This window comes from Salvelinus fontinalis, chromosome 29 (genome assembly GCF_029448725.1).
Source record: "Salvelinus fontinalis isolate EN_2023a chromosome 29, ASM2944872v1, whole genome shotgun sequence".
In the NCBI taxonomy this organism is placed as follows: Eukaryota; Metazoa; Chordata; class Actinopteri; order Salmoniformes; family Salmonidae; genus Salvelinus; species Salvelinus fontinalis.
The window spans coordinates 39,887,750-39,907,642 of record NC_074693.1 but is presented as its reverse complement, the minus strand read 5'-3'; the positions used below and the strand labels follow the sequence as shown (position 1 = coordinate 39,907,642).

The window sequence follows — 19,893 nt, the reverse complement described above, 5'->3', positions numbered from 1 at the left end:
AGCAGGTTTTCATCAAGGATCTCTGTATTTCACCTCATTCATCTTTGCCTCAAACCTGATTCAGTCTTCCAGGCCCTGCTGCTGAAAAACATCCCCACAGCTTGATCCTGCCACCACGCTTCACCGTAGGGATAGTGCCAGGTTTCCTCCAGATGTGACACTTGGCATTCAGGTCAGAGTTCAATCTTGGTTTCATCAGACCAGAGAATCTTGTTTCTCATGGTCAGAGTGTTTGGGTGCATTTTGGTAAAACTCCAAGCGGGGTGTCATGTGCCTTTTACTGAGGCGTGGCTTCCATCTGGCCAATCTACCATAAAGGCCTGATTGGTACTGCAGAGACGGTTGTCTTTCTGGAAGTTTCTCCCATCTCCACAGAGGAACTTCAGAGCACTGTCAGAGTGACCATCAGATTATTGGTCAGCTCTCTGACCAAGGCCTTTCTCCCCCGACCCAGTTCTTGGGGACATTCAATGCTGCAGACGTTTTTTAGTATCCTTTCCCAGATCTGTACCGCGACACAATCATGTCTCGGAGCTCAACGGACAATTCATTTGACTTCAGGGCTTGGATTTTGCTCTGATATGCACTGTCAATTGCAGGACCTTAGACAGGTATATATATGCCCTTCCAAATCATGTCCAATAAATTCACCCCAGGTGGTCTCCAATCAAGTTGTAGAAACATCTCAAGGATGAGCAACGGAAACAGGATGCAACTGAGCTCAATTTCAAGTGTCATAGCCAAGAGTCTGAATACTTATGTAAATAAGGTATGTTAATACTTTTGCTTAAATTGGAAAAATGTTTTAGCTTTCATTATGGGGCTGTGTGTAGATTGCTGAGGATTTTATTTTAATCCATTTTAGAATAAGGCTGTAACGTAACAAAATGTGGAAAAAGTCAAGCAGTCTGAACACTTTCCAAAGGTACTGTATTTTTGTTCAGTATAGGTGATCTGGGAAGAGAGATTCTCCATTTGATTTTCAGATAAAACCATGCAGACTGAAAGGCAGCAGTTTCCCTCAATTTATGGAGTAGATTAGCACACTATTTAGGGTTCCTGCTTTCCCCACTAGTTTCCCTTCAAAGTTCAATGCTCAAAACATGTGATTGTCAGCTATTTTATTCAAACATGTCCCATATAAAGATTAACATTAAGATCGTACAAAGATTTGACTAACTCACATTCATAGCAAAATGCCACAGACAACACAGCATAAATATTTTCAGTAGAGTGAACATTTGAAATTACTAATACATCGTCACTCTTTACATTCGGAATGCCCTTGAATTCTAACTATTGAATATGTGACAACAGAAGTACCAGCAACAGCTGAACCCTCATTAACCAGGTGATAAAGTGCTCCATTAGATGTACAGACAAATCTGAAGGACTATTAGAGACAAACAAACTTCACCATCCAGGGACCTGTTCAGGAAGGTGTAACATTACAGAACATTCAGATCGGAATGTATTGTCCAGAACAGATATGATTGTCTGAGACAGAATAGGGGATCGTGAATCAGCTCTGTCCATTACCTTTCCATCGGCAACATTCAGAACATATCACCTCACTGAATACACCTCAGGACTACTTTAGGATGTATAAACACTGCCACCTAGGGGGTATATTGATTCTCTTTTACACATTGGAGAAGGCCGTCAATATTGATCCAGTCAGGACAACACAGGAGGCTACTAGGAAGATTGAACAGTTTACCAAGCCCTGAAAAAAAGACAAGCATTAGTTAATACAACAAATATCTGATGGCATGTCACACTGTCAAATTGGATTGGCACAGGCTAACCATAATGTGAGCGGAATGGTGTTGAGAAAGTGGGCATGCATAAGAGCAACAGAATGTAAAATATCCAACATTGGGCAAGCTAATCAGAACTAAATGATACTCTGAATCAGCTGGGTTCAAAAAGGGATGAAGACCAGCTATTTCAAAATCAGCACAGCAAGGTTTGTTGTACATTTGGAAATTCTAGGGGAAAATACATTTAGAAAATTAACGTGGAACTTGATTTTAACTGTGCGCAAAATTACATAAATGGTTGAGAGTTTATACTTCAATTTCCGCAATTGTCAAGTGTGCCTTGTTCCCAGAACCTGAGGCAGTTCCTTAGACTAATAAATCCACTACATTTGCTCACTCCGGGATACTTACTTTGACTTCTTTGAAAACCAGACTTCCCCACAGACCTGCAACTAGACAATTACCCTAGAAAGAGGAATTCTGTTAATTGAAATGATTGGATCACTTACACCTTCATGTTTACAAAGCACCATTGTCAGGTTCTCTCCATTTAGCAATAACAGGAACGGTGGCACATTCTCAAACTGACAATGGCGCCAACTATATTCTGTAAGACGACATCACCATCTCAATGTCATAACCTATACACAGACATAAGCACAAGTTATACAAAGTATGAGTCATCTAGCAATAACACTACATTACCTAAAGTATGTATACCTGCTCGTCGAACATCTCACTACAAAATCATGGGCATTAATATGGAGATAATCCCCTCTTTGCTGCTATAACAGCCTCCCCTCTTCTGGGAAGGGTTTCCACTAGATGTTGGAACATTGCTATGGGGACTTGCTTCCATTCAGCCACAAGAGCACAATGTCAGTCACTAATGTTAGGCGATTAGGCCTGGCTCAGTCGGCGTTTCCTGTCATTCGCACGTCAGGCTGCCAGATGTTGAAGCGTGATTCTTCACTCCAGAGAAAGCGCTTCCACTGCTCCAGAGTTCAATGGCGGCAAGCTTTACACCACTCTAGCCGACACTTGGCATTGCGCATGGTGATCTTAGGCTTGTGTGTGGCTGCTCGGCCATGGAAACGCATTTCTTGAAACCCGACAAACAAGTAGTGCGCCAACATTGCTTCCAGAGGCAGTTTGGAACTCGGTAGTGTGTTGCAACTGAAGAGACTTTTTACCCAACGTGCATTAGCGGTCCCATTCTGTGTGGCCTACCACTTCGCGGCTGAGCTGTTATTGCTACTAGATGTTTCCACTTCACAATAACAGCATTTACAGTTGACCGGGGCAGCTCAAGCAGGGCTGAAATTTGACTGACTTTTTGCAAAGGTGCCATCCTATGACGGTGCTACACTGAAAGTCAAAGCCCTTTAGGCCAGTCTACTGACAATGTTTGTCTATGGAGATTGCATGGCTGTGCACTCAATTTTATACACCTGTCAGCAATTGGCATCACTGAAACAGCCAAATCTAATAATTTGAAGGGGTGTCCACACAAAAGTATGTCAGGGGGCATCCCAGAGGTGTACTTACTGCACAGACGATGGGAAAGGTGACCACGGCACAAAGGTAGTTGTTGGCCAGAAACCAGCAATAAGTGGCCAATGTCCACATCAGACCTGACAAAAAGCCTGAACATAGGAGAATGAGATTTAGTGACACCCTACTTAACATTCTTTACAAAATAATATATTGTACATGGCATTATCAATCCTGGCCCAATTCTTTAACCAAGTGTTTCTCAAGTACCCCCAATTGTACATATTTGTTGTGACACTGGACAAAAACTCTTGACTCAATTTGTCAAGGGCTTGATGATTAGTTGACAAGTTGAATTAGGAGTTTTTGTCTGGGGCTACAACAAAAATGTGTGCTGTTGGGGGTTGTCAAGGACTGGAGTTGGGAAACACTTCTCTAAGCCAGCCCTGGACTCAATCTGCCCTCGTGGATGAGGATAGAAACCCCCATGATTGCATCAAGCCCATACTTTAAGGGGGGGGGGGGGGCGGGGTAGAAATGTAGGGCACAGTTGCGGAAGTGGAGAGAATTTCAATGGAGAGTGAGCACCTGGCAGGATGGCTCTGGAGAACACTCTGGGTCTGTTCCTCATGGCTGCACAGTAGATGGAGAAATACACCGTGCTGGTGAGGTAGATGCCACAGCAAAAGGCAAACACATAGTCAAGATCTAGGAAATGGGGGGGGGGGGGGGGAAGGTTAGGTTGACAGAGAATATGTAAACTAAGCACGTTGTTGAGACTCAACCCTCTTCAGCATTACATATAGACTACTGGGTTTAATGTGTGATTGGCTACAGTCTCTAGGATCCTTCCACCTCACCGTATAGACTGGCTCCATAGAAGATGCTGTCGTGGACCGCCGCATGGCTTTTTATGTAGAGGATTGGAACAAAGGAGGCCCCATACAACAGGCCTGCTACAACAGCCAACAAGCAGCCTCTAAAGTCAAAAGGGTGGTGAGAGAGTTCATGACTGCATCGAAAATTACAGACAACTAACTAAATGAGCTGTAATTTTCCATGTTGAGGTAGCCCCATGACCAAAAGTCAAAAGAAAATAAATGTTCAGTTGAGTAAGTCATGTTCCAACATGTAACTAGAACGAAAATCAATTGACTTCAGCCCAGCTCCAACTACTCAATTGTGAAAGCAAAGAGCATGAGTGATAAAGGGGTGTACTCACATACAGCGTTTTCTCTTTGCTCCCATTACATCCACCCAGGACTCCGAAGGCGCATAGACACCAGAATTCACAGTCTTAAGTAGACAAAAATAGTAAAGTCAGTAGCGTACACAATAAGTCAGCACAGCAGTTTCCCATGGGCATCTCAATACAAACTAAAAAAAAAAAAATTTCTGCAGTTTTGACAAGTCTGTCCTGTGGTGGCAGAAGAATTGATCATGAATGACATACTTTTTTTTAGACAAACCAGTCATTAGCTGATGTGGTAATGTCTTGGGTGTTAGGTCTTGTCTTGCTGTGAAGTTGCTGTGTGGTATGTGTTGTGGTACGCTTTCATGTCATCGTTGCTGCCGACTCACATATTCCAAAAATGATTGCCCCTCAGATTATTTTTTTAATTGAACTTAATTGATACTGCATGGCTATTGAGCAAAAGCATTTAGACTTCCAAACATAATTACCCTGTTAATCAGTAAGGGGGTGGAGTCTGAACGTGGAAGTTCTCTAACATTAGTCTTCACAAAGAAAAGGATGAGTCCACTGGAAACAAAAATAAATTGTAAATGCCATACGATTGTCATGGGTGTTTCAAATGGACTATATAAAATGAACAAATTGACCAGTGACAAGAGTATTATTCTGAGGTATTGGATTAGGTGCTTTCATGACTCATTACCTCAACAAGCACAAACCAACACCACAGTAGTTCAATACTGGTCTGGCAACATCCTGTGCTTCAATACCAAACAATCCAAACCTGTTGAAAAAAATATTTCAATTACCTCTGACTCAATTGCTGGTCTAAGAACATATTCCCTATGGAAATTGTATTTATTTTGAGACTAAATATGAATTGCCCTTTCAAAATGTAAAATATGAGGACTTACTGTGCAAAAAAAAAAATATATATATATACACACACAACAAAATAACTTACCTTGAACTTATCCAGCCCATCAGCAAACTGCTGGATCCCCAAATACAAACTCCAAGTCCAAGGCCAATGGCTTTTACTATGGGGACAACTGTTAAACTGCCTGTAAACATTGAGGAAAACATTTCAGTAGTTCAGAGTGTAGGCCCAATTTATGTATGTGTGAAGGTTACAGTACAGCTTGAAAGTTGGAGTCATACCTGTGGCCCAGACTGCTCCTCCCAGCATTGCCAATGGATAGAATTTGGGAGACTCGAGTATCAAGTCCCCAATCATCGAAACTACCAATATGGATGCACAACTCACCCACTGGAAAAACATCCCTGAAGATATTTTTTTATTTATGTTAAAATATTACAAGATGGTCAAACGAGAAGTTTAAAAACATGCATTATGATTTTTTATGGATCTCTTACCATCACCAGTTTCTATCCTTTTGACAGGAACAAAGTTGCTGCCATACAAGATCACAGCAATAGTGTTTGCAACAAAGCCATAAGCCATTTCAGTCGTGTTTGATGAACAGAGTAAAGGTAATCTTCTTACTTCAATGTTCATTGTAGCCTTTTCATCAACATGCACACCTGAAGAACATTACTGAATTTAGTCTAGGGCCATTTTATCGGCATCAAGTACTCCAATAATACCCATTGACAAAAATATTGAGTGACAAGTTAGAGAAACGAACTACTTCAGATAAATTAGGTTTCACCATTGTAGGCTGGTTTTGAAAACGTTACTTTAAGTCAGTTCATATACTGCTATAATAAATATAACATTTTGAAATTAATGTGAACCTTTAGCTACATACAGCAATATGAAATAACAGAATTAAACTAGTGTTGTCTGGAAGAGCGTTCAAGCAGCCAGCCCTACAGTGTCTTCAACATGCACTGCAGATAATGACCATTTCAAGGTAGCATGCATTGTTTATTTTTACCAACTCAAGCGTCTGTTTGCTAGCACATAGGTGTATGGTGAGTAGGCTACATACCTTGTTCAACTTTCTCTGCTTCTGAGAAATTCCCCAGAGACCACGTCATGACAGCAATTAGGAGAAAAAGTTGAAACATGTATACATCTAGCATTTCTGCCACCATCAACGATAACCTGTTTCAAAACTTGCACAGAAGATCGGCCCTGTGTTGCGGACAATACTTGCCGTAACACAACAAGGAATAATGCTGCAGCAGCTGACACTAATTAAGATAGGCAATCAATTAGGCTGCTGGGCTTAACTTTGAGTGTGTTCCCAAGTACTGATGATTTTTCGGCACAGGTGGCTTGTTTACATTGCAGGTTAGGATAATTAACGTGGCAGGTTAGGATAAATAACGTGGCAGGTTAGGATAATTAACGTGGCAGGTTAGAATAACTAACGCAGCAGGTTAGGTGAATGAGGTTAAGGTCAGGAAAAGAGTTAGGGTTAGGCTCAGCGACAATGCTACAATTGTCCCCAACCCTAGTTGGCCTACTCCATCTAAATAATAATTGTATTTGAACTAACTTGCCTACTTAAATTAAGGTTACATTTAAAAACGTTGTAATTTTTTAAATTAAATCTAGCCAAAATGGTATTTATTAATTTTTATTTAACATTTATTTAACTAGGCAAGTCAGTTAAGAACAAATCCTTATTTACATTGACGGCCTACACCGGCCAAACCCGGACGACGCTGGGCCAATTGTGCGCAGCCCTATGGGACTCCCAATCACGGCCGTTTGTGATACAGCCTAGATTCGGACCAGGGTGTCTGTAGTGACGCTTCTAGCACTAATATAAACATAAACAAACCATCTGTGACTACAAATAATCAATGAGCACGGTTACTTGCACACAGTAATACGATTATTGTGGATAGTCAGATTAATATCATTGTTTTTTTTCAAACGATTACATGCTTTGCAAGAACAATGACTTCCCTAGTAATACGACTTTAAAAATATGCAGGATATCGGGCAATCAAAATAAACGTTCTACGACAGTGACCATGTTATTTTTGCATATAAAGTTTGTATGTGAAAATTATTTCTAAGATGCATACTTTCAGTTTTTACGAAACTCACTTCACTCCAGAATAGGAGGGAAGCTGTCTGTTCAATAGCCATCACTAGCCGGCCTCCACCCAGTACCCTTCCCTGATCTTAGTCATTGTCACTAGCCGGCTACCACCCAGTTATTCAACCCTGCACCTTAGAGGCTGCTGCCCTATGTAAATAGACATGGAATCACTGGTCACTTTAATAATAGAACACTGGTCACTTTAATAATGTTTACATACTGTTTTTCTAATTTCATATGTATATACTGTATTTTACTGTATTCTAGTCAATGCCACTCCGACATTATTTGTCTTAATATTTAAATATTTCTTAATTCCATTCGTTTACTTTTAAATGTGTGTGTATTGTTGTGAACTGTTAGATACTACTGCACTGTTGGAGCTAGGAACACAAGCATTTCGCTACACCTGCAATAACATCTGCTAAATATAAACATATGTTTGTTTAGGCTATTATTGGGACAAGAAAATGATGTATCTTTGGGCCTACATGTATGACAGTGTATATTACATGCACAAATGTATACATGTATCAATTCTTGCATGTCGGGTTATAAGTCTGTTATCTTATCTGATTCATCTGTTCTGCCAGGTGTCCCTGTTCATGCTCTATGGCAACAAAGACACCCCTTCCTCTCTTGCGATGACACACTGACATAAGGTATAACCACAGCCTCTCTATATTGCGTTCTGATTTTGGACCACACTTTCTTCCTGTTGAAAATGAGTTTTGGACGTTAGCCTACGCGTCACCACTGTCCTTATCTTTACCTGAGCTCAATGCAAAGACAAACAGATAACCATGGCGGATCATACGTTCTAATGGAGAAATGTATACGTCCTGGAAACATTCGATAGTCTCTCATTCTGTGGTCATGCTATTATTTTCTGAGGATACCCAACTACGTTCGGAAGTATCCCACTTTGGAAAGGGAGAAATGGAGACAAAAGGGCACTAAAGGAATTGAAATATCTTGGTAACAAATTAACACCACCAAGTAATGCAACACGGGATGTGACCTTGAATGTAAAGATGTATTCAGATCCTCACGTCAATTCTATCCAAATATACAGTGAGAGGGCACCGCCGCGGTTCAGCAAATAAGACATTATTGCCATATGCTTTCTTGCTGATGGTATAGTTACCCTCATTCATGAGGTGTCCCATAAGGAATCTATCCCCCTCTTGCTGTTTGAAACCACATCAAATTCTTGATTCATTCTAACAAACATAATGATGTGAATGACCATCAATTGTGTCGAGCAAGTTGTGGAGTTATCAAAAGTCCCGTAGACACAAGCGAGGTTTTCGCTTTCCATTTAGATATGATCCTGGGACTGAACCACTGTCAGCAGGAAGTTGTCGTTTGTAGGTACTGTAGGCCCATTTTCCACTGACTGAGTGTCCTGCATTCGTATCACAACATATTGGCCTCTAGCCTTTGTCAAAATGCAATCATTGGGTAACCTTTGGAATAATTACTATGTAGGCTATTAGGCATAATAGGCACTTGACATGAAAAATGGGAAGATAACAAACCATTGTTATATTATACTGGCAAAGAGTCAGGTCATAACATTTTGCTTGGGTTCCAACTTTCCTTTTAGGAGTTGGCCCTCACCTTTGCAGAATACTTATGGGAGCCTTTTATAGTCTTATAAGGCATCAATTAATAAAGCATTGCAATTCATGATTATATTTTCAGTCATTTCATATATCTTGCGGTATTACTTAACTTTTTGAACAAAGCAATACTCTGTGCTACTACTAGATTGATTTACACTTCAATGTTAAGGTGACATTTTTTATAGCATGTAGGCTATGTCAAATCTATCTGTATACCACCCGTACACAACTGATTGGCTCAAAAGCATTAAGGAAAGAGATTCCACAAATTAACAAGGCACACCTGTCAATTGAAATGCATTCCAGGTGACTACCTCATGAAGCTGGTTGAGAGAATGCCAATAGTGTGCAAAGCTGTCATCAAGGCAAATGGTGGCTACTTTGAAGAATCTCAAATCTCAAATATATTTTTATTTGTTTAAAACTTGTTTGGTTGCTACATGATTCTATATGTGTTATTTCATAGTTTTGATGTCTTCACTATTATTATACAATGTAGAAAATAGTAAAAATGGAGTCTTGGTGGTTAAAATATTATTCCATTTAAGAATGATGGAGAGGGACCTTCAATGCTGCAGAAATGTTTTTGTACCCTTTCCAAGATCTGTGCCTCGACACAATCCTGTCTCGGAGCTCTACTGACAATTCCTTCGACCTCGTGGCTTGGTTTTTTCAGAAACATCTCAAGGATGATCAATGGAAACAGGATGCACGTGATCTCAATTTCGAGTCTCATAGCAAAGGGTCTGAATACTTAAGGAATATGTTTTTTATTTGGAATAAATTTGCTAACATTTTTTTAAAACCTGTTTTCGCTTTGTCATTATGGAGTATTGTGAGTAGATTGATGAAAAAGACTAAGGCTGTAATGTAACAAAATGTGGAAAAGTAAAGGGGTCTGAATATTTTACGAATGCACTGTATCTATACCACTATTGATGGGTTTCCCATGCCAACAACGGCCCCATTTTAAGCGCAAGTTGTCTAGTGAATGGATCTTATGTGCGGTTCACTTTAGAGGTACTGTACAACTTTCCACAGCAGCCATCGATTCAAGTCAGTACAGGGAGGAGGAAATACACTCCTGAACATGTGCATTTGGACAGTGAAGCTACATTTTTTATTTTGTCTCTATTCTCCAGCATTTTCGGTTTTAAATCAAAATGATTCATAAGAGGCGACAAAACAGAATGTCACCTTTATTTTTCCTTTAACAAATGAAAGCACTTTATGTATCTAGGCCCAATCTTCTATTCTTACTTATCATAAAAGTTACTCCAAAATGGCATGCATAATACATTATTCACCATTCAGTTCCTATTGGTCAAAACATAATCCAAAACAAACTGCAAATGCATGAAACAAGTTTGTAGTCACAAGCTTGATGTAGTCATTGCATGCAAGGAATATAGGATTTTATACTACACTTTTGACAAGTTTAATACATTATAAGTGAATTTGTCTAATTACTGATGACTTCTTTAAAAATGGGGGACCAGGTACATGAAGTGCTTTTATTTCTAAAACGGTAAAACAGATACGTATGAAAATACCCTAAACTAAAAGCTCCCATTCTGTACTGTCGCCTAATATGAAACATCTCAAATCTAAAATGCTGGAGTATAGAGTGAAATTAAAACATATAGTTTCACAGTCCAAATACATATGGAGGGTAATGTGACTAAATGTAAAATCTGATTAATATATTTATTCCTCATTTTTTCACTGCCATATGTTTATACTCTGCAACATGACCCTTCAAGTAAGTAACTAATGGCCTGCCTGCCGGTTTATCTTTCTGAATCTCTCTATCCTCCTTGCCTCAAGTTCACATTCAGATATACTGAATATGCTTGCCAAATGTGACTCACCGCCTGGATTCGGTCTTATGTAGCAATGTAGAAATTATGTTTTTTACATTGGATAAGAGTAGAGACTCAGAGCTACAAAATGGTATACCATACACTGCATTTGAGGAACAATGGGAAAGTAATTCTGCTTTGAAAGTTGATTACCTTGTAAACTCACTTTTGAGAAAAATTGCCTTTGAATGTTTTGGTATCTAGTGAAGAGCTCTTCTTTGTCTATACCCATTCAGCACCGTTCACACCCTCTTAAGCTTTAGCCCCACCCATTTCGTTTCGCTCTCGGAGGGCACACTTGACGCTCTGGCCGATGATTTGTTTACCTATGGATTACATGAAAACAGCTTAACCAGCTCTGCTGGTAACAATTTCATTATGCTTTTTTGCAGATGTTTACTAACACCGACCATATTCAACGGTTGTTGTACACACGTCACGTAACGTTAGCTAATGAGCCAGCCAGCTAACGTTAGCTAGTTAAACAACAATGAACACAGTGCCAACAATGCCACAGTGCTGGGAGCAAACCAACCAGGTCAATGTTAGCTAGCTAACATTAGGCTCTAACTAGAAAAGCAAACAACCCTGGGAAACAAATAATAACGTCAGCTAGGGAGCCAGCTAGCTAACGTTAGCTAGCTAGCTAACAGTTCACTTTAGCTTGAAATGAAACAACTTTGTCAAAATTAGAAATGTGTAATATCTGAAAATGTAGCTAGCTAACGCTCGACTATCTTACCCGTATACATCATCATGCATGATGGACGTGTCTCCCTGTCAGGAATGCTATACCACAGTTGCCCTTAGTTTGAAGATGTAATCCTGAGACAGGTGTTTTCTCCATCTCGTTAGCTATCATACTCTAATTCCACTGATTTCAAAACTCGATCCTCCAGAAAGTGGAGAGAAACACTTATGCAGCTCCACTACACAATACAATACAATTTTAAAAAAGACGCGTTCGACAGGATTACCAACACAGACTGACGAGCACAAATAGACAGAAGCCTTCAATATGGCAGACCAATCCAAACTCATTTTTTACGTTCAACCGGTTCTCCTGTGAAATCGTGACTTGCGACATTCGCCCAGTTTCCTGAATCGGGTCACAAATCATTTGTCCATCTCTCTCTATTGCGCTGCAGTCACACTTCAAATGTTGTACAAATTATTTCTGACTATGCTTATTATTCTTTGGAACCCTATTCCCTTACACAGTTAAAGCTTGAAACACATTACATTTAACTTGCAGGCTTGTCAGAATTAGTGCACTTGTAAAGCTACTCTAGCTCATTAGTGCATACTGTCGCAACTATTAGGATATAGTGGCGACCCGCTTGTAAAGTAATGTGCCTGTGTTCTGATGTTCTGTTGTGTGCTTTGGGTTTTGTGGGGTCTAGCATGCCAGTCCCACTGCTGTCTCCAATCATGGGAATGCCTGGAGTGTGTCAGTGCCAGTGTAATGAACACGAGGGGAAACAGAGAGCTGGTTTCAAGCGCAGCGCGCAGGTGTTTATTGCAGGGGCAAGCAGAATGTCATACACAGGGGGTCCAAAAGGGCAACAGGACAGGCAGGGAAAAGGCTAGAAACATAATCCGGGAGATCAGGCAATAGGTAGATAACAGGAAATCCGATAGGCTAAAGTACAGGCAGGGAATAGGCAAAAGAAGTAAAAACTGAGCTCTGAAAGACGTGTGTCACAAAACAAACAATACCTCACAGTGATGGAGTGCAAAGAATTGAACTAAATAGTGTGATAATGACATACAGGTGTGTGAAAAGGTTATTTCATTTTTTAAATTGAACCTTTATACACTGCTCAAAAAAACAAAGGGAACACTTAAACAACACAATGTAACTCCAAGTCAATCACACTTCTGTGAAATCAAACTGTCCACTTAGGAAGCAACACTGATTGACAATAAATTTCACATGCTGTTGTGCAAATGGAATAGACAACAGGTGGAAATTATAGGCAATCAGCAAGACACCCCCAATAAAGGAGTGGTTCTGCAGGTGGTGACCACAGACCACTTCTCAGTTCCTATGCTTCCTGGCTGATGTTTTGGTCACTTTTGAATGCTGGCGGTGCTTTCACTCTAGTGGTAGCATGAGACGGAGTCTACAACCCACACAAGTGGCTCAGGTAGTGCAGCTCATCCAGGATGGCACATCAATGCGAACTGTGGCAAGAAGGTTTGCTGTGTCTGTCAGCGTAGTGTCCAGAGCATGGAGGCGCTACCAGGAGACAGGCCAGTACATCAGGAGACGTGGAGGAGGCCGTAGGAGGGCAATGCCTAGTTTCCTGAAACTAGTCACATTTGGCCACCTAATGCATTACCAGGTTTTACTTTCATCCATAGCTATCTTTTACATTAAATTGCCACTTTCTCTTCCCAGCTACTTATCTAATAGTGGTGTTATTGGCCCTTATAGGATAAAACATGCATTATTACAAAGTTCTGTCATCTTTCATGCTTGCTGTGGTCATATCATAAGGTTAGGCAATATCTTTGGAGTATACTATATTTTAGGGTAGTAGCAGCAAGTTTACGCATGTTATCATGCATGCTTGTGCATAATGGGTCTGCAAGGCACCTTACTCTTCTACTGTCATTTTAGCTGAGTGTGCCTCATATCTACCCCCATTGTGCTGGCCCAAATGCTGTGGCCCGCTACAGGTGCTGTTCAGCAGTCGAGCAGCGTGATATCTTGTGCTACTCAGATGGCGTTAGTCTAGTGTTTGCTAAACATTACTTGATCTTTCCATCACTAAGCATATATTTTATAGAAGTACAGCCTCATTTTAAACAGATACTTTCCCTAACCCTAGCCTTTCTTCACCTTGGACCTTAGTGGGAAAGCTGACACTGTATAGTTGTGGGATGACCAATCAAGGCCCCCTATAGCTTTCAGCTGTGCTGGATGGGCTGTTGATACTAGCATTACCTTGCATGCGGTGGGCTTGCAAAACACCACATTGAGATCAGCTGTTGGCGATCAAGCATTCAATGGAAACGTCTGCTAAGAGCGCTATTTCAAACACTCTTGTATGCAGGCATATTCTAGAAATCTGCTTGGTCTATTTCTCTCGTTATCAGGTCATCTATTCTTCCCATTCTTCCCATGTCTTACTCGCATATACCGTTAGACGTAAGCCTTCCACCCAGGCAGACTATATCGTATGTCTAGGTTTAGATGATCATGTCACTCTCAATGTGCATGCTGTGCATGCTGCAGATGCATCAGCTACTGCTGAGAAGTATCATTAGGACTATACGGCAATATAGATAGCTACGTAACCACCGGTACGAACGTTTAGTTGTGCTATTGGGGAGGTTGTTAGTTTACTGTATGTTGTGTTATGCTGTGTATTTCATGGCTGAGCTGTGCTGCTCTGCAACAGTGTACTCTCTACTATTCTCTCCATTTAATGTCTTCCGTTTGTATAACCATGTACAGTGGCTTCGGAAAGTATTAATACCACTTGACTATTCCAGATTTTGTTGTGTTACAGCCTGAATTCAAAATTGATTCAACTTTAGTTCTCTCACCCATATACACACACAACAAAGATATCTCATCCTGCCTCAGTGAAGCCACCCGCCGGTGCATCTATATTGCAGTCAGTTGGCTAGGTTCATGGCAAGTGAGTTCATACTACTTACAGTTGACTAGTTAGATGGGTATAGTATTTCCCATGTACCAAAATGACAGCTCATCGAGGGTACCCAGTAGTGCATCATATGACAAAAATAGACAAACTTTACTAGCTCATGGTATACATAGTTAGTATTCACCAACAGCCTTAGTAGACAGTCATTTAATGGTAGAATGACCTTCGCTGGTCTATTGAGAGCTCTACCAGTACCATGCCTCATTAAGTTTGCTATGAATGGCGTCAACCATTGCCAATAGCCTATATGTTGCCGACTTTGCTGGCTAATTGATATAAAGTATATTGCATAAAGCTAGTGGTTGGCTCGGTCATATTGCTTAGGGTTGCTTGTTCAGATAAGGAGATATTTTATGTAGATCCATCAGATGATTACTCATTTAGTTTCAGCGAGAGCTCCCAGCAGTGCGTCTCCAGGGCTGATGGGTTCTTACTGTTCACGGTTGCTAGTTCGGTAGAACATTCCCATATCCGAGATGACAGCTCATCTTGCCTCAAGCAAGGGTGCCTGGAGGTGCGTCATATGAGAAACATAAGACATACAGTACCAGACAAAAGTTTGGACACAACTACTCATTCAAGGGTTTCTTTATTTTTGATATTTTCTATATTGTGGAATAATATTGAGGACATCAAAACTATGAAATAACACATATGGAATTATGCAGATACCAAAAAAAGTGTTAAACAAATAAATAAAATAAAATTCTTCAAAGTAGCTACCTTTTGCCTTGATGACAGCTTTGTACACTCTTGGGCATTCTCTGAACTAGCTTCACCTGGAAAGCTTTAGTCTTGAAGGAGTTCCCACATATGCTGAGTACTTGTTGGCTGTTTTTCCTTCACTCTGCGGTCCAACTCATCCCAAACCATCTCAATTGGGTTGAGCTTGGGTGATTGTGGAGGCAAGGTCATCTGATGCAGCACTCCACCACTCTCCTTCTTGGTCAAATAGCCCCTACACAGCCTGGAGGTGTGTTGGGTCATTGTCCTGCTGAAACACAAATGATAGTCCCACTAAATTACTGACAGTGTCACCAGGAAAGCACCCCCACACCATCCCACATCTTCTATGCTTCACGGTGGGAACCACACATGTAGAGATCATGTGTTCACCTACTCAGCATCTCACAAGACACTTTGTGATTGGAACCAAAAATCTCAAATTAGGACCATGTCACAACAGAACTGATTGGCTCAAACCCATGAAGGAGGAAAGCAATTCCACAAATTAACAAGGCACACCTGTTAATTGAAATGCCTTACAGGTGACTACCTCATGAAGCTATTTGAGAGAATGCCAAGAGTGTGCCATACTGTCATGAAGGCAAAGGGTGGCAACTTTGAAGAATCTCAAATATAAAATATATTTTGATTTATTTTAACACTGACACTTGTTTAACACTGATTCCATATGTGTTATTTAATAGTTTTGATGTCTTCACTATCATTCTACAATGTAGAAAATAGTAAAAGTAAAGAAAAACCATTGAATGAGTAGGGGTGTCCAAACTTTTAACTGGTTTTAGCGTTTCAGTTCCTCTTTAACATGAAATAAATAAACGACCCCTTGAAGTTAAGCTCCGTTATATTTTTGCAAAGTGTCTCCAGATGACACGAGAAGGGAAGAAGGTTGATAGCCTGTCAGTGTTACTAAACTTTGAGGATCAGGTACTGCCAAGAAAAGTTAGGATTGGGTATACGACTTACTATGTGTGAGCTGATGTTACAAAACCATTGCGTTTCTATAACTGTCAAAGGTTTGGGCATGTGGGCAAAAGGAGATGTGAGGGTGAACATTCATATGGGGAATGTGGAGATGGGGTCCAGTTCAAGTGCTGTAACTATGGGGGTGCCCATAATGTGGCTTATGGGGGTTCCGCAGTGATGAAAAGACAGGTGGAAGTGCAGCAGGTGAGGAGTGAGGGAGAGGTATGTGGGATAATTTGGCCCCCTACATGACGCCCAACCTATGGGAGAGGGATAATTAAGAGGATGAGTCGGGTCAGATGAGATTGGGATCTCCCTGTGCTGAAAAGTGAGGAGACTGCAGTGAGAGACATTGAGAAGCAGAGATGTTAGCCCAGGCATCTGTGAAGGTGCAGAGCTCAAATAGTTTTACCAAATAGGGCTATCTTCTGTTTACCACCCCTACCTTGTCACAGCACAACTGATTGGCTCAAACGCATTAAACAAGGCACACCTGTTAATTGAAATGCATACCTGGATACTACCTCTGTCACGACTTCCACCGAAGGTAGTTCCTCTTCCTGTTCGGGCAGCGCTCGGCAGTCGGCGTGGCCGGTCTACCAGCCATCACCGATCCTTTTTTCCTTTTCTGTTTTTTTTGTCTTTGGTCCTTTCACACCTGGTTTCATTTGCCTTAATTTCTGTGTGTATAATTACTCCTGTTGCCTGCCTAGGTTTGTGCGGGATTATTTTGTGTGATGTTGCTCGTTCAGGTTGTGCCTAGTTTGTGTTCACGTATTTATACTAAGTGTGTATAAATTTAGGAGCGTTGTTTTTTCCTCCTTTCGTGAGTCACGGGTTTCACTGTTGTTGAGGGCGTTTATTTTTGGTATTGTACCTTACCTGTATGTTTGTGGACTTGCCCATTAAATAACGCATCTCGGACATCTCTGCTCTCCTGCGCCTGACTCCTCCACCTACCTCTAAACGCAATCTGGTCACAACCTCATGAAGCTGGTTGAGAGAATGCTAAGAGTGTGCAAAGCTGTCATCAAGGCAAAGGGTGGCTACTTTGAAGAATCTCAAATATAAAATATTTTTTTATTTGTTCAACACTTTTTTGGTTACTACATGATTCCATATGTGTTATTTAATAGTGTTGATGTCTTCACCATTATTCTACAATGTAGGAAATAAAGAAAAACCCTTGAATGAGTAAGTGTGTCCAAACTTTTGACTGGTACTGTACATTGCACAGCTAATGTAACACATTTTTGCTACTCACACAGTGTACAGTTTTGTAATGGTAGGATTATTTTAGCTGGTCTATTTGATAATATATAAACAGTGTTTACTGCCGTAGCTACACATAGTCACTTTTTGGGGGATTGGTATAGCTCACCTTTCTCACTGCTTGTAGGCAATTTTATACAGTGCTTTCACACCCCTTGACTTTTTCCACATTTAATTGTTTCAAATTTGGGATTAAAATGGATTTAATCCCCTAAAGTCGATGTCCGCGCCCCCTTGGAAATCTAATTATCATAATTAATCATAACAGCTTGAAGTTTTAGAGGCCATGACTATTTTCATGAATGCGATACAGGGTTAAAAAAGATTTTTGTCAAAGTTCACGAATTCATCAGTGCTGAAGTAAACACCATCCTCTCTTGGGCAATGCTGTTTTTTAGTTTGCTTTGTGACAGTATCAACCATTTATTTTGGATTGTTCTCCTCAATTAGGTTGGAAAAATTGGATGATCGAGCAGCAGTGAGGGCTCTTCAATATTGCAAGGAACTGTCTTTCCAAGCTAGTCTGAAGATTTCTAGTTTAGGGGGAGCGCCATTTCCATTCCAATATTCTGGAATCTTGTTTCAGGGCTCGGGTATTTTCTGTATACCAGGGAGCTACTTTCTTGCGACAAATGTTTTTGGGATGCAACTGCATCTAGGGTGTTACGCTAGGTTACATTTAGATCCTCAGTTAGGTGGTTAACCGATGTTTGTACTCCGACATCCTAGGGTAGGTGGAGGGAGTCTGGAAGGGCATCTAGGAATATTGTCAGAGAATTTATAGCATGGCTTTTGATGATCCTTAGTCGAGGTCTGAGCAGATTATTTATTGTGATTGCAAAAGTAATAAGATAGTGGTCTGATAGTCCAAGATTATGAGGAAAAACATTTAGATCCACAATATTTATTGCACTGGACAAAACTAGATCCAGGGTATGACTATGGTATTGAGTAGGTCCGGAGACATGTTGGACAAAACTCACTGAGTCGATGATGGCTCCGAAAGCCTTTTGGAGTGGGTCTGTGGACTTTTCCATGTGACCATTGTAAGTAAATTACAGTAAATTTATCAGGCTTGAGCCATGTTTCAGTCAGGCCATTCACATCAATATTATGAACAGTGATTAGTTAATTGACTATGACTGCCTTGGAAGTGAGGGTTCTAACATTAAGCAGCCCTATTTTGAGATGTGAGGTATCACAATCTCTTTCAATAATGGAGTCGCCAATGACTAAGGTTTTAAATTTGTCAGAGCTAATGGTGGGAGGCTTCAGTGGCTCAGACCCCGTAATGGGCGGGAGAAGAGACCTGAGAAGTCTCAGCCTCTGACTCAGACTCATTACTTAATGGGGAGAACCGGTTGAAAGTTTCTGTCGGCTGAATGAGCGACACCAGTTGAGCATTCCAACAGCATATATTTCCAGAAGCCTTGAGAAAATTGTCAGGCTGCAGGGAAGGTGCGGGGGGGGGGTTATACTACTATCTGTACTTACTGGTGTCATAGACGCTGTTTCATCATTTCCTACACTTAAATCGCCCTTGCCTAACGATTGCATCTGAAGCTGGGCTTGCAACACGGCTATCCTCACCATAAGGCTACAGTTCTCCTGTCTATTATGAGTACAGCGACTGTAATTAGATGGCATAGTGTTAATGTTCCTACTTTGCTTTTTCGGGCTGGTGTGGGTCCTGCAGAACAATATGCAGGTAAAGCGTTTGGGGTGAAAAATGTATTGAAAAAAGTTGAGCGAACACTTTCTATACACCACTAGACATTTTGTCAAACTGTATTATTCTTAGCAGTAAGCAGAAGGCTACCATATGTCCATTGGTATTGGTTTGATTTTGAACTGTTTAGCCACATATTAGTTCCTGTTTCACCCCAGCGAGCGAGAGAGACAGAGAGAGATGGCATGATGGTAAGGGAGAACTCTGCTGCCCTCTAGTGTTCTGCTGGAGGACATGTCATGTCACATTTACTCTTGACTATGTCCTCGGCAAGACTTTGGCTGCATCTCAAAAGTGTCTGTCTCTCCTCCTCTTTCCTGCACTGATGCAAAAATAATTGTCAAATGCCCAGTAGATGTCTACTACATTGCTTTAACCTATCCTGTGTCTTCACATGAATTCAGATGGAGAGAAGAAGAAGTATTTTTTCATTTATTTTTATTATTAAAAAAAAAAACATTTTATGGGTGGATCAGCTTTAATATCGCAGATTGTTCCTTCCATCTATGTACTTGTCGGCATTATTTCCAATCCGCC

The 19,893-nt window shown here is 40.7% G+C and overlaps 1 protein-coding gene across 1 annotated transcript; it reads right to left on the bottom strand.

The window, feature by feature from the left end:
* Positions 1-1,104: 1,104 nt before the first annotated feature.
* Positions 1,105-6,651, bottom strand: LOC129827264 (transmembrane protein 144-like). The gene is made up of 12 exons (XM_055888001.1): positions 6,408-6,651; positions 5,830-5,997; positions 5,614-5,736; positions 5,417-5,516; positions 5,156-5,236; positions 4,941-5,019; positions 4,480-4,553; positions 4,118-4,236; positions 3,846-3,965; positions 3,312-3,409; positions 2,175-2,228; positions 1,105-1,726 (listed from the first exon to the last, which is right to left on the bottom strand). Exons 1-12 carry the CDS (start codon positions 6,511-6,513, stop codon positions 1,643-1,645), a joined length of 1,206 nt encoding a protein of 401 aa, XP_055743976.1. The 5' UTR covers positions 6,514-6,651; the 3' UTR covers positions 1,105-1,642.
* Between the last annotated feature and the right edge of the window lie 13,242 nt (positions 6,652-19,893).

Bases quoted from the DNA above. Each gene is read 5' to 3' on its own strand.
- LOC129827264 (XM_055888001.1), bottom strand. From the start codon at position 6,513: ATGGTGGCAGAAATGCTAGATGTATACATGTTTCAACTTTTTCTCCTA. The intron at 3,410-3,845 runs GTGCTCACTCTC...TCCTATGTTCAG, and splicing joins CTCCAGAGCCATCCTGCCAG to GCTTTTTGTCAGGTCTGATG. The intron at 1,727-2,174 runs GTAAGTATCCCG...TCTTTTTTTCAG, and splicing joins TGGTTTTCAAAGAAGTCAAA to GGCTTGGTAAACTGTTCAAT.